Source organism: Melozone crissalis, unplaced genomic scaffold (genome assembly GCF_028551555.1).
Source record: "Melozone crissalis strain CALT ecotype California unplaced genomic scaffold, PUWL_Pcris_2 ptg000081l_1, whole genome shotgun sequence".
Taxonomy (NCBI): Eukaryota; Metazoa; Chordata; class Aves; order Passeriformes; family Passerellidae; genus Melozone; species Melozone crissalis.
The window spans coordinates 14,843,570-14,856,661 of record NW_026535858.1 but is presented as its reverse complement, the minus strand read 5'-3'; the positions used below and the strand labels follow the sequence as shown (position 1 = coordinate 14,856,661).

At 46.5% G+C, this 13,092-nt stretch overlaps 2 protein-coding genes across 5 annotated transcripts in view; both read left to right on the top strand.

The window, feature by feature from the left end:
• Window positions 1-81: 81 nt before the first annotated feature.
• Window positions 82-13,092, top strand: part of GEMIN6 (gem nuclear organelle associated protein 6) — a 146,991-nt gene continuing 133,980 nt past the window's right edge. Inside the window, exons 1-3 of one of the 3 annotated variants that reach the window (XM_054290230.1) lie at window positions 82-243; window positions 2,294-2,439; window positions 4,242-4,870. In XM_054290230.1, coding sequence (XP_054146205.1) covers window positions 2,312-2,439; window positions 4,242-4,617 — 504 coding nt within the window. In that variant the 5' untranslated portion in view covers window positions 82-243; window positions 2,294-2,311 and the 3' untranslated portion in view covers window positions 4,618-4,870. Of the gene's footprint in view, window positions 244-405; window positions 1,071-2,293; window positions 2,440-4,241; window positions 4,871-13,092 lie in introns of those variants that run through there. The other 2 variants (XM_054290229.1, XM_054290227.1) reach the window with 2 other exon arrangements.
• LOC128946450 (serine/arginine-rich splicing factor 7-like) lies at window positions 6,120-11,790 on the top strand. Of its 2 annotated transcripts, XM_054290225.1 has the most exons (9): window positions 6,120-6,210; window positions 6,560-6,740; window positions 6,881-7,057; window positions 8,016-8,090; window positions 8,211-8,312; window positions 8,844-8,897; window positions 10,128-10,172; window positions 10,792-10,827; window positions 11,489-11,790. In XM_054290225.1, the coding sequence occupies exons 1-9, from the start codon at window positions 6,189-6,191 to the stop codon at window positions 11,511-11,513; spliced, it is 717 nt and encodes a 238-aa protein (XP_054146200.1). In that variant the 5' UTR covers window positions 6,120-6,188; the 3' UTR covers window positions 11,514-11,790. The 2 variants fall into 2 exon arrangements, with proteins under 2 accessions (XP_054146200.1, XP_054146201.1); XM_054290226.1 differs by lacking the exon at window positions 10,128-10,172.

The window sequence follows — 13,092 nt, the reverse complement described above, 5'->3', positions numbered from 1 at the left end:
CGGGCTTCGAATGGGACTTGGGGCCTGAAATAGGAATTGGAGGCGTGAGCGGGAGAGCCTTGTCCTGGGAAGGTCGATTCTCCGTCGTGCTGCTGGTGCTGCAGGTGACCATCTGCCCGATGGAAGTAAAGCCAGCGGGGCCTTTCTGTCCTGGCATCTCCTGGGTGGGAGCAATCCTTGGACGCATCCAGTATTGGAGGTGATATCCCCATCAGCTGATGCGTAGCCGCCGCTGGAGTGCAGGCCAGTGCTTATTCTTAGAGTAAAAACTATTAGATTTGTTCTCCCTGCTTTCTAATAAACGAGCTGTGGCTGAAAGAAAGCAGTAGCTGAATGCAGTGGCCCAAGCCATTCATACACAATCGCTGTAGTACTGGAGAGGCTGAATTGAGAGCTCCAAAAAGAAAGAAAAAAAGGAAATAGCTCCTTTAAGCTTCCAAAATATGACTGTCTCATTTTACACCCTTTATATTATTTTGTGTTAGCACTCACAAAACCATTGCATGTTTGCGTTCACAAATTCCTGACAAATCACAGAATCAGTGACTTGGTTCATCCCCAGGAAGCTCTGCCTGAGTGCTGCTGAAATACTGCAGGCGTGGGGTGGGTGTTGGAATCAAGCTTCCCACCTTCACGGCGGCACGGCAAAGCCTGCTAAAAGCAACCCATTAATCAGGCAGCAAAAATACCTTATTTTTATGTAGCAGATGCACAGAGCGTGCATCTACCCCCTATTAACGCACACGGACGAGGCACGGCCTGGCATGTGCAGGCTGCAATCTCCCCGCGCCAGCAGGAGCATCCCAGGAACAAATCCAGCTCCAGAGGGGCAGAAGGCAGCGGCATTGAAGGGCCACACGCCCCCGGGCTCCTTGTTTTGCGACCCGGCCTGATGCGTGCAAGCTTGTGTGTCATTTGTGTGCCCCCCGCAGCTGTGAAACCCCTCAAGGCAGCGTTTGGTGCTAACCCGGGCCGGGGGAAGGCGGCGGCGGCGGCGCCAGGAAGCGGCGGTGCCGCCCGGGGCAGCTCCCGGGAGTCCTCGGCGGGAACGGGAACGGGAACTGGGGCCGGTGAGCGGGAAAGCGGGATGGGGAGCGGGGCTCTTCCTGCCGGGAAGGCATTCCCGGGGAACAAAGCGCCCTCCAGGCCTTTGTGCTGCCCGAGCCGCGCTGCGGCCCCGCTCGGGGGGGTTGCTGGGCTGGGAATGCTGCAGGGGGGGACAGGGGTGGAACAGCGCTCGCTGGTGCTCCAGGGCAGGGGATCAGGAGCAGAGGGTAGGATAGCGCTTGTCCAAGGTGGTGGAACGGCTCGGGCACCAGGGGTGCGCCAGTGCACGAAACAAAGCGCTGAACTCTCACCTCCAAGGTTTTGTAACAAAGCAGAGCAAATAGATGGAGTGTTGGATGCAACGGGAAAGCTTAAGGTTACCAGAACAGTGGGCTTTGAGGCTTTGCTGTGTGCCTTTAAAAACAAGCGGACTCCATGGGGAATTACGGAAGTGCAGCTTTATACAAACCACTTGTGTGAATGTCTGTTTCTAAAAAAAAAGCAAAATTTGCCTTTTTTTTTTTAAAGACAAAGCTTTACATGGAGGCAAACCCAGTCCTGACGTGAAGAGTGTGAAAAATGCGTATTTTATGATTGGCTTTTCGCAAATATTAAAATGAATATGTGTTATGTTAGAAAGTTATGCTGTATTAATTTTCTTAAGTAGTGTGTTAAATATAGTTTTAGGTTATAACATAAGGTTAAAAAAGAAACTATGCTATGTAGGATACTTTTTTTCTAAGGAAAGGAGTCGCACCGAGACAGCAGCCACAGGACACCTAAATCTTTCAGAGAAAGAGAATTTATTGCCCCATTATCAGAAAAAACGAAATTCTTCCTGCCTCGTTCATCTATGAAGATGCTGGTAGAATTAAGAGGAAGAAGTTGATGAGGCCAGAGAGAATCCTTTGTTTGAATGGAATTTATGCATAATGTATGAGGTGTATGAATATGCAACAGGCTATTGTTTTTAAGGGTTAATCCTCTGTTAACATGTGTCCTTTTTCCGGGCTTATGCTACCCAGAAAAGGTACCTGGACCTCCATAACTCTTTTGTTTCTATTGTCTTATATTGTCCTAATCCAAATAGTTCAAAAATTTTATTACTCTAATTATATTGCTATTTTTATAACCATTTTATTTCTATTAAACTTTTAAAATTTTAAAAACAAGTGATTGCCGTTTTTCACAAAGAGCAAACCAAAAAGATTGACTGCATCTCCTGGCTGATCTGGTTGTTTTCTAGGTCCTGGATGTAGGAAGTATGAATGACTGGCAGAGAAAAAGCCCTCTAGACTGGGAAACATATGTGAACAAATTGGTGAAAGTTGTTGCAGTTGAGAAACATGAATATGAAGGATGGGTTTTAACAGTTGACCCAGTTTCTGCCACGTAAGTACCAAAGCTTTTATGTAAAGCAAGATTTTTTAGAAGGAGAAAAGATTCCAAGGCTGAAGCAAACTTATTTGGAGCAAAAATGGCATGTTGTTAACCTGCAGTTTCTGCTGATGGCTGCAGCCTCTTTCTGGTTTGTACTCCTGCACACCTCATCTCTGACTGAGTATGGGAAACTAAAAAGCCCTTGATTTAGAATAAGCACTGCTTAGCAACAACTAAAATATCAGTGTGCTAGGAATGTTATTCTCCCTGTAAATTCAAAACTCACCACTGTGCCAGCTTCTAGGAGAATTGCTCAAAAATCAGCTCTCTACCATGCATGTTCAAGGTGAAAGTTCAGAGCTTGCAGCCAAGGCTCCAGCAAACCCAGCTACTCATGCTAACCAAGTAAAGCTAAGTGAACAGCATATTAAATCACACAGTATTATAATTCCAAGTGACTTACTCTAATTTAAAACTTATATATAAGCTATACTATTACCTCTCAACAATCCACGTGTTAAAGATTGTTTTTGGTAATATACTAGACCCTGTTTCATGAAGAGTGTTGGAGTGTTTTCAGTGCTTTAGATGTTGAAATCCTTAGCCTTTGTCCAGAGTTCTTGCATTGATGCCTGGCTTTCCACTCCAGCCAGACACGCAGGAAGGTGTTGAGGCTTTTTTGGAGAGCAAGCAGGGAAAATCAGGGGCACTGGACAGAAAGTACCACACATCTCTGGTATCCCAAGTGAGTAACTTGAAAACAGGGTTTGAAAGGCAAAATGCACCAGGGAATGGGCAGAAATTTGTCTCCTTGCTGCCAGAGCTCTTTCATACCTTATTGGATGTGAGCTTGTCCCACATGAACACAGGCTGGAGGCTGAAAACTAAAACATTCAGCTTCTGAAGTGTTTTAGAAGAACTGGTTGCTGTTTCAGCTCTGAAGTAGCTCCAGTAATCTCCTGAAGTTTCCTATCATTTTGGTAAGGAAGGGCATGGAGCTGTGAGTGATTCTGGTGATGGTCCAGGCTGAAATCAAGGCATATCTCACTGGATACATCCCCCTCAAAAAGTCATTACTTCCACTAATGGTAGCAGTAATAGGCTAGTGAAGTGCTGGCACCAAGTTCTGGAATTTTGCTTCCCACAAGAGGAAGAAAATGGTTTCTAATGCTCTTTGTTGATATATGAGGGAGTGGTCCTAGAAATATAACCAGCTGCCTTCCTACTTGCATTTTAGGACTTCTGGGATGCAAGTGCCCTTGGGATAACACCAGGCTTCTACAATGTGAGCCTGAGCCTTCTGTAGTGTGTTCTGTTGTATTTTCATTTCATAAATTGGCAACAGTCATTAAAAAAATATTATTTTGGCAATGATCAATAAATATGACTTTCTTCATTAAAAGGTTCTGGTGTTGTCAGCTGCCTTCAGCATTCAAAGTGCTGTATGTATGAAGGTATCACTGTTTCTGATTGTTGAATTGTTTTAGGTTCTGTAGCAGTGTTGGAAAGCTGCACAAAAATATTTAGATTTCCAGACTTTATTTTTTCTGAAGAAAAGTGTACATTAATATTCTGCTTGATAATGTCTAGAGTAGTTTCAAATTCAAGACCAGCAATTCCCTGCAGAGCCCCACATTTTTAGTATTTTAAGGGTATTAGCAGTATGCTTTTCTAAGGAAAATGCTGGGCACTGGGTATTGCTTAAATACCTGGCCTAGGCTGATGCTAATGAGCTCTTATCTCCAAAACCTTGGAGGCTGCTTCTCAGTCTTCACTCAAGAACAGGAGCTTACACAATCTTCTTTCCTTGACAGCATTGTCCTCGCAACATTCACAGAGAACGAGAAAGGATCTATATCGTTCATTATGGGCCACGCTGTCCAGGAGGTGGAGATCCTGCAGGAAGGGGACAGTGACATGGAGCAGCGCCTCGCCCGCATCCTCGCGCCCGAGGAAAGCCAAGCCTACAGCGCCGAGGAGCTGGAGAGGAGGAAGATCGCCTTGAAGACGTGGCTGGAGAGCAACCACATCCCCGTGGGCGAGCAGGGCGAGCTGGGCAGGACGCTGAGCGTGGCGGGGGTGCTGAGCATCGAGCCCCCGTACGGCCCCGAGCAGTGCAGCAGCACCAACGAGATCATCCTGGCCCGCGTGCAGGGCCTGCTGCAGGGCTTCCTGCAACAGCAGCGCTGAGCCAGGGCTGCTCCTGTCACCTTTCATCTCCAGGAGCTCTCCTGGTTTAGGAACCCACCTCTTTTAGGAGCTCTCCTGGGTGTCAATATTCACTGTTTGCAGAAATGCTGCGTTTTGGGTACTTTCGTCATGATTTTTTTGTATGCAAAGGAAGGAATAATAAAGAATAAACTCAAAGCACAAGCATTTTTTCATGTGCTACTTTTATTAGAAGCAAACTGTTGGATAATGCTGATGTATTAAACTGATTTGTCAGTTTGTCAGTTCAGAGTTTTTGTAACAGTATTGTAAAAGATGATATATCACACATTTAAACTTTTCCCTTTAAATGTATTTAAATGTTAAATGTTTTCCCTTTAAAACTAGTTTAATTATCTAGTGCTGAAGGCATGTTTATTTGAACTGCTTACCAGGTTCTTTCCTTTTTCTCTTTAAGAAAGAGAATTATGACGCCTAGACTTCCCAAACCAACTTAAAAAATATTCAGAAAAATGTTTTCTTTTGTTTTCCTGGCTGGTTGGTTGGTTGTTTTTCCCATTACTGTTCTCCTAGTTTAGAACGTAAACTACAATGTATGTCCAGGTTTGTAGAATTATTAGGGAAGGTTAGCAGGCAAATAGCAGGTTTTAAAACCATTACCTGTCTATATTTGTGATATTAGAACAGCAGTGCTTGGAAAGCCTGTGTTCTGTAGAAGGAAAATGTGTTGCAATACAGTAAGTTTGTGGTTTTTAATGCTCTGTTTCTAGTTTATGCCAACACATGATGCAGGAATCATTATGTGATTATTCCTGAGATTATTAATGCACTGAGGAACATTAGAGCCCTTATTTATCTCAGTGTATTTGTTCTGCTTTATTAGGAGATAAGCACATTGGTATGCTCAAATACAGCTGGGAAGTCGGCCTAAGCCTTATTCCTAAAAGACTCTCCTCAATGGTGCTGGGATTTACCTAGAATTACTTTTCATCTGTCAGGTTTGTGTTGATTTTTTATCAAAAAATGTCTGCTGGCCATCCATTACTGTGTGTGTCTCCCTGGAAAGGTTGGGAGATGCCAACATACAACAGCTCCAGCTGCATGTCAGATACAAGGGGATAAACCAGGGCCCAACCTCCCAAGGCTGCTTGGGAGGGACCCAAGGTGTGAGAGAGATTTGGAGCAACTTGGGGATGCCTTGTTCCAAGGAGGGCACCGCTCCTGGCCGTGGAATAAGGACCATGGCGTCAGCTCCTTCACCCTCAGCACAGGCAGCAGCCATGATGGGTCACGCACGAGGGGTGCAAAACGCAACAAGTGGTTCCCCACCAGTCTGCCCCCTCAGAGCCAGACAGGAGCTCTCACTGGGGCTGCCGGGGTCGAGCGTGTGCCCGGGAGGAGCGGGGGCAGCCCGTGGCCCCTCACGGCCCCGCGGGGCCGCCGTGGCCGCCGCGCGCGAACCGCCTCTCGCGAGGCCCGCGCGCGCCGAGGTACGCCCCGCCCCGCCCCGCCCCCCGCGCGGCGCGCAGGCGCAGCGGCGGTTCCTCTATATAAGGGTCGCGCCTGCCCGGGCTCGCGCTGTCATCGGGAGGATGTCGCGATACGGGCGATACGGTGGGCACGGCGGGGACCCTGGGGCGCCTCAGAATCGTGTCTGGGCTTCCACTGTGGGCAGGGGGGCGAGGGGAAAGGTGGCGGGAGCGGCGGCGTTCGTGCCTCTCCGGCGGTGGGAGAAGGTGATCGTTCCCTCAGGCGGCCGCGGAGAGGGACGATGGCGGAGGGCCGGGGTAGGCTGGGGGCGGCCGCCGCGGCCGCGGGGTCTGTGCGAGGCGGGCGCGGCCCGGCGGGAGCGCTCTAAGATGGACGCGGCGTCAAAGATGGCGGCAGGGAGGGAGCGGGGGAGGGGCGGCCGCGTGCCCGGCGCCGCGCGCGGCACTGACATGGCGGCCGCTTGTCCCCTCAGAGACCAAGGTGTACGTGGGCAACCTGGGCACGGGCGCCGGCAAAGGCGAGCTGGAGAGAGCCTTCAGCTACTATGGACCGCTGAGAACCGTGTGGATCGCCAGGAACCCGCCGGGGTTCGCCTTCGTGGAGTTCGAAGACCCCCGGGATGCCGAAGATGCTGTGCTTGGCCTCGATGGGAAGTACGTGCTTGTCTGGAACTCCTTTGAGGGCCGCAGCCCTCGATCTCCCTATGCCACACTAATCGGGGATTTCTCATGCTCGTTGCTTGAGCGCGTCAGAGGAAAATATTCCTTTCGTTAATATCTGCTGTGTCTTGCAGGATAATATGCGGCTCCAGGGTCAGAGTGGAAGTATCCACGGGGATGCCGCGCCGCTCCCGCTACGACCGGCCCCCCGCCCGGCGCCCCTTCGACCCCAACGACAGATGCTACGAGTGTGGTGAGAAAGGCCACTATGCCTATGACTGTCACCGCTATAGCCGGCGAAGGAGGAGCAGGTACGTGCGGGCCCGGGGCGGCCGCGTTGCTTCGCCAGCTCGCTTTTGTGTAGTTCTTGTTAGCAAAGAACACAATGTTACACCAGTTTTAACTCTAACTGTCGTAAGTCAACAGGTGTATATCACGATTTTTTTTTTTTGCTAATACATATAAAATGTTACTATTTTAATAATCAACCTGGTCAAAACCTTTCAGGTTTCTTCGTTTGAGTCAGTCGCCTTGATTCAGAATGTCACGAGCCTTAAGATTTCATGCTGAGGCGCCTTGCAAATCCGACACTTAAGATCCTCCTAGACCTTGAGGTGATCAGCATAAGAGGCCAGATCCCCTCGAGCCATCTACACGTAGCTTCACCTTATTCTTTAAGGGCAGAAAATTTGAGACGGTGACCGCCGTAACAGTAAATTTGGCTTTCAATTGGGGCCCCCCTCCGGTTTAGAAAGAGGAACACCAGATTGACCACATTCCCACCTAGAAAAATCTTCTTGCGTCAATCAAGCCTCACCCTGGCTCATTGGGCTGTCAGTTTGATCGTCGTTAGATTGAAGAGAACACCTACCTAGATGCAGCGCTCGCCTATAGATACTTCTAGATCGTCTAGATCTGCTAGACCTTGGGCCAAAGAGGGTCGACCTGCAAACTTGCAAGGTTTATTTTAAATACGCATTACAGTGTTTTCTATTCTAATGTAATTCTGCAATGTAATTCAGCTTTTAACATTTTTCTAGGTAGTAAAAATGCTCAAGACAAGTAGGCCCAGACATTTTTCCAACTGACAGATGCTAGTGGTGTGTTTTTGTTGTTTTGTTTGGTTTGGTTTTTGGTTTTTCTTTTTTTGATTTATTTTTAAATCCTCTTTTTAGTTGTCTGAAAAAAAGTTTTGACTTCAGCAGGGCCTCACACGTGTGGGTTGCTGCAGCTGTCTGCTGATACCTGTTTTTTCTAACCTAAACCCAGGTCCCGCTCTAGATCGCGCTCGAGGTCCCGAGGGAGAAGGTATTCCCGGTCACGCAGCCGCAGCCGTGGTAGGAGGTAGGGCTCTGCCTTCTGTGTTTTCATTCCCTCTTTCCTCTGTGAGTCCTTCCTTCCTTTTCTGTATTTGTTGTGAAAAGTCCCTTGCAGTGATGGCTTGGTGTTTGCTTTGTTTCGCAGATCCAGGTCAGCTTCCTACCGCCGGTCCCGGTCGATGTCTCCTCGCAGATACAGATCCTTCTCCCCCCGCAGGTCCCGTTCTGGTTCTTTAAGAAGGTCAAGGTATGTGGTTGCTGTTAAACCCACAGCATTGTTGAGGGGCACATAAATGTGGAGCTGAAATATCAAGTATCTAGATATAAATTTATAGGATTTATAATGTAATCATAATCAGTAAGTGTGTTTTTCAGTTCATGTGTTGATAGGAACTTTTGTGGTGTTACATGCAAACGAGCTATTCTGAATACTTTGTTTAAAATTTAAGCATATAATTTTGGAACTGCTCTTTCTGAGATGTTACTTTTTTCTTTTTAACATTTTACCAAAGTTACTGCCTCGCTCTGTGGTTAAGGTTTCCAAATTCACCTACAAGTGTACAGGGTGTAATTGCTTAGTCCAGTAAGACAGTGGAGCTCATTTTAACTGCATGGCAGTACTGACCAAAGATGCTACAGCCTTCTAATAATAACAATTACTTCTGTAAAACCAACAGATCAACAAAGTTCTCAGTCTTCTGGGACATTTACAGTACCTGGTTTCTGTCTCACCTGTATGAAGCATGTGGGACTAGAGCTTCCTTTGTTTTCTTTCCAGGTCTAGGTCCAGGTCACGCTCCAGGTCCCGGTCTGTTGTATGGCCTCGAAGCAGGTGAGACACTCGTTTTGATTCAAACCAGTGATGGATTTGGTGTGTTGTTTGGTTGTGATGGTGTGTTGTTTCTTATTTTTTGTCGTTTTGTTAATTTTTTTTTCCTTCCCTGGGGGAATTTGTCTGGAAGCACTTAGCAGGCTGTCCAGCAGAGCAATATTTGCACTCAATAATTTATGCCTTTTCACAGGCAAAAGTAGTGGTGTACAATTTAAGGTCTGTGGAGAGAATTTAAGGTCTGTGGAGAGAATTTTTTTTAAAAAGTTAATTCTTAGGTATGTAGTAAATTGAGGATGGTTTTGTGTGCTGTGCTGCCTTAGCAGTGGAAGAGATGCTCATGCTGCTGAGTACCAGTTCTGGGTGCTTGTGAGCATTCCCATCCTCAGTAACTGACCCAGTAGGAAGTTGCTTGTTACCAGACAGTGGCTCAGGATAGAGACCAGGAAGGTTTCACAGCAGGGGCACGTAATGTTTTGTTTAACAGGTGCCAGCAGTGTCCTTGTAGTATTTTTGTGAGTTAACAGGCCAGGTAAAGGTGAATATTGATTACCCTTCAAATACAGTTCTGAGCAGAAATAGAGCAAAAGTATTCTGCTTTTTTTGCCAAGCATGTTGCATTCTGATACCAAAGCGATAGCTTGAATTCTGACACTCTAGCAAGACATTTTTTAAGTAAACAAATATTTGAGTTGATAAAGTAACATAATAAATGTGGGAGGATTTTAATTCCTGAGATAAACTGGGAATAGTTTACTCATTAGTAGCCAGATATTGGTGCAAAATCTCTATTATGCTGAATAAAATTGGCATTGGGAACTTGAGCTGTAGAATGCACCAGCCCATCAGCACACACACTTACTTGTGGCTGATTCCAGGCTCTTAATGTGCTGTTAAAATACTTTCTAAGATGATCCTTGAAACTATTCTTGCCTTTCTAGAAGGGATACTTGCAGGTAGGAAGGAGGTGTGGGAGTCTGCTCTGGTGTTTTGTGGAGCTGGCAGCTGAAGCTTTGCTGGGGAGCTTCCTGTGCTTGCACTCTGCCTTGTGATGAGTGGGGTCTGTGCAGTGGGAGCCCCTGGAAGGTCCTGGGGAGGGCCTGCAGCAGCAGAGCCTTCCCTGTGCCTGGTGCTACTGCCTGGGGCGAATTTGCTGTTGCTGGTGTAGCTAACTCTCCGTGTGTTGCATGCCCACTGGCTGCTTTGCTGAGCTTTATTTTTCTCCTGTTGTAGGTCTGAGTCTCATGGTAGATCTAAATCTGGCTTACCTGCTAAAAGGTGAGCGTTCAAATACAAGTACCACTCAGTTGGTTTTTGGTTTGGTTGGTGGGGTTTTTTGTGGGGTTGTTCTTTCTCTCATGATTCAAAATCTCTGTTTGGACTGGTATTTCAGTTGCAGGGTTGTTTTTTTTACTTTTATAACTGATTTCAAAAGCATTTTTCATACATTATGGGTTTTTTTTAACAGCTGATTTTTTTGTGGGACAGTAGGCAATTCTTCCAGGATTTTGCATACAGATGTTATACACTCATTATTACAAAAAATACTTTTGCAGGATTTGGGGCATGTTTTCTCCTACCTTTGTTCTTAATTAAGTGTCTGTAGTTCTCCCTGTCCCTAACTCTGCTCGATTCACTGCTCCTGCTTTGCAGGGTCACTGTGATTACAGCAGCTTTGGAGCTGTGTGTTGCTCTTTTCCTGAGGGCTCCAGCTTCCAGCATTTTTCCTTCTCACCTGCAGCTTCTTGCTTAAAGTACCTGGGTACACTTGATACCAGCAGTGTCAGTGCATTTAACAACACCAAATTGTTCTGGTGTAAAATGGTCAGAAGTGGGTACTGAGAGCACCCAGGTGTGCCAACCACACTGACTGGTCTGTCTGTTTGTTTTTAAACAGCCGCTCAAAGTCCAGATCACCATCTCCAAAGAGAAGGTAGGAATGTCTTAAAACTGGAGTCTGTCCTGGGGTTCAGTAGCACTTGAGCTGGAGCAGTTCCTAGAGAAATTGGACAAGTATAAAAGCTCGGGATTTTTACTTGCCTAAATCTGAACTATGAGAAGATGAATTGTTCATGGGCATTTCCTGCTGCTGGCAGTCAGAATGTCATGACACAGCTAAGCAATAAGAATGCTGCTGCTAAGGAAACCTCTAATGAAATGTTTCTGAGGAATTTAGAATCTAGGGAACAAGTGAGTAATGTAAGGTGTGGAGCAAGCCAATGAAGTGGTGTGGGATTAAATTCCTGCTGGTGACTCCTGCAGGCCCAGGAGTTGCAGTTTTGGCTTTGGGCTTTTATCCTTGCCCATTAATGTGCTCCACAAAGGAAAATGTTTTCCTGTGTTACCAGAGCGAAGTATGTGCTGGAATTGAGATTTCTGAGCAGGCTTGATGTCTCAACTCTCTTAATTAGTCTTCAGCTTTCAAGCTTAAAGCAGTTTTAGAGTGTAAAATACAACACTTCTTTTATTATTTGAGAACTGTAAATGAAAATAGGGGCAGAAGTCCAGAGGAAGCCGGGGGTGGCATGCACAGTTTCTGTTGGTTTTGCTGTAGGAGTTGTTCTTAATGGTTTGTTGTCTTTTTTTCCTTTCAGTCACTCACCATCAGGAAGCCCTTGAAGGAATGGAAGCCCTAAAAGAATGGGTTCAAATTTAAGAAGTTTAGTAAAAAAGTTATTTTGTTTACATTATAAGGGATATTGTGATGCAAGGGCTTAGTCCTAGAAGGCTGTTTCTATTGACTAGCAATTGGCATGAACCTCTATCTTCTAAAAGTCTTGTTAGCAGACTAATACAAAACTCTTCTGTTGTGTTTGTGTTCTGTGATCTGAAAATGTTGGGCTTTTTTTTTTTATTATTGGTGCATTGAAATAAACTGCATTTCTAACTAAGAAAATCAGTTGTGAAAAGCCTGCTGTTCACAGTTGGGATGGGGAAGCAGGCAGTGTGTGCCCCTGGGGTGAAAAACAGCAGCCAGGTTGGGACAGGCAGCACCAGCTGGGGGAAAAGGTACCAGTCTGTTGTTTGTATACTATTTGCCTATGTCTGTATGCCTTTTTTAGGAAGTTTGAGGGGTTGTGTGGAGATCACAGGTCCTAAGCACAACCTGCAGGTTGTGTTCAAGCAGGAGGATCTGTGGGGAATGGAGAGCTCCAGGTCCTCGTGTCTGCCTGGTTCCATCCTGGCAGTGAAGTGTACCCAGGGAAGGCCTTGCTGCTGTGCTGATCTGTGGTTGCTGTGGGAAACCAGACTGACCCCATCTCACCAGGCATAGGGTACTGAATTAATAAAATAGTTCAGCACTTTTGCCAATTTGCTTTATCTTTGCAGTTGATAATGGCTGTTACCAGAATAGCAGGGAAATTTTGCAGTATTGGGTAATTTTAGGAATGGTGGGAAGGGGACAGCATGCTGTTTTGCTGGAGTGGCTGCACACCTGCCTGCCCAAGGGAAGTGGGAAATAAATTCTTTTGCTTTTGTTTTATTAAACTGTCTCAGTGTGTGAATTTCTCACATGCCATGCTTCTCCCTCCTCCCAATGCCAGCTCATGGAGGTGGGAAAGAAAAGGGAGTGGAGGCAGCTGGGGCTCATCCATCCCAGCAGAGCTGCAGTGGCCATGTTGGGCTTGATACTGCTGCCATCTTCCTCACAGGAGCCTGTGTTAGTGTGAAACTCCTACAAACAAGTCGTGTATTTTTTAAGAAACCAAACTCCTAACAATGTCCCTCCCTCCACTCATCATGCCTCAGGCTGAAGGTTGTAGATCAGACTGGTGCTGGAGGCAGTGTTGGCTCTGGTGACACAAAGGTGACAGCCCAGTCCTGTCACTTAAAGCATTTGGTATTTGAGCAGCTTGGCTGCAGCAATGCTCAGCACTGCAATTAAAAGCAAGGCCAAAGGGAGGAAATAATTCATTATTGCTACAGCAGCCCACTCCTCAGAGCAGGAGTTTGGTTAAAAGCTTCCAAAAGTGGGACTTCATTCCAGCTGTGCAGGGTGGCAGGAGGATACCCCATCCCAGAACATGTCAGCAATTAACAATGGCATCTGCCAAGAATTCATATTAATGCACTACAGCAGTCCCATCTCAGCTGTTTTACTTATTCCCAGTGCAGGAAGGGCTGGAACAGCCTCTTTTCAGGGAAAATGTCCACACTGTCTTGGAGTTTAATCTTGTCACCAGAGCAACCTGCACTG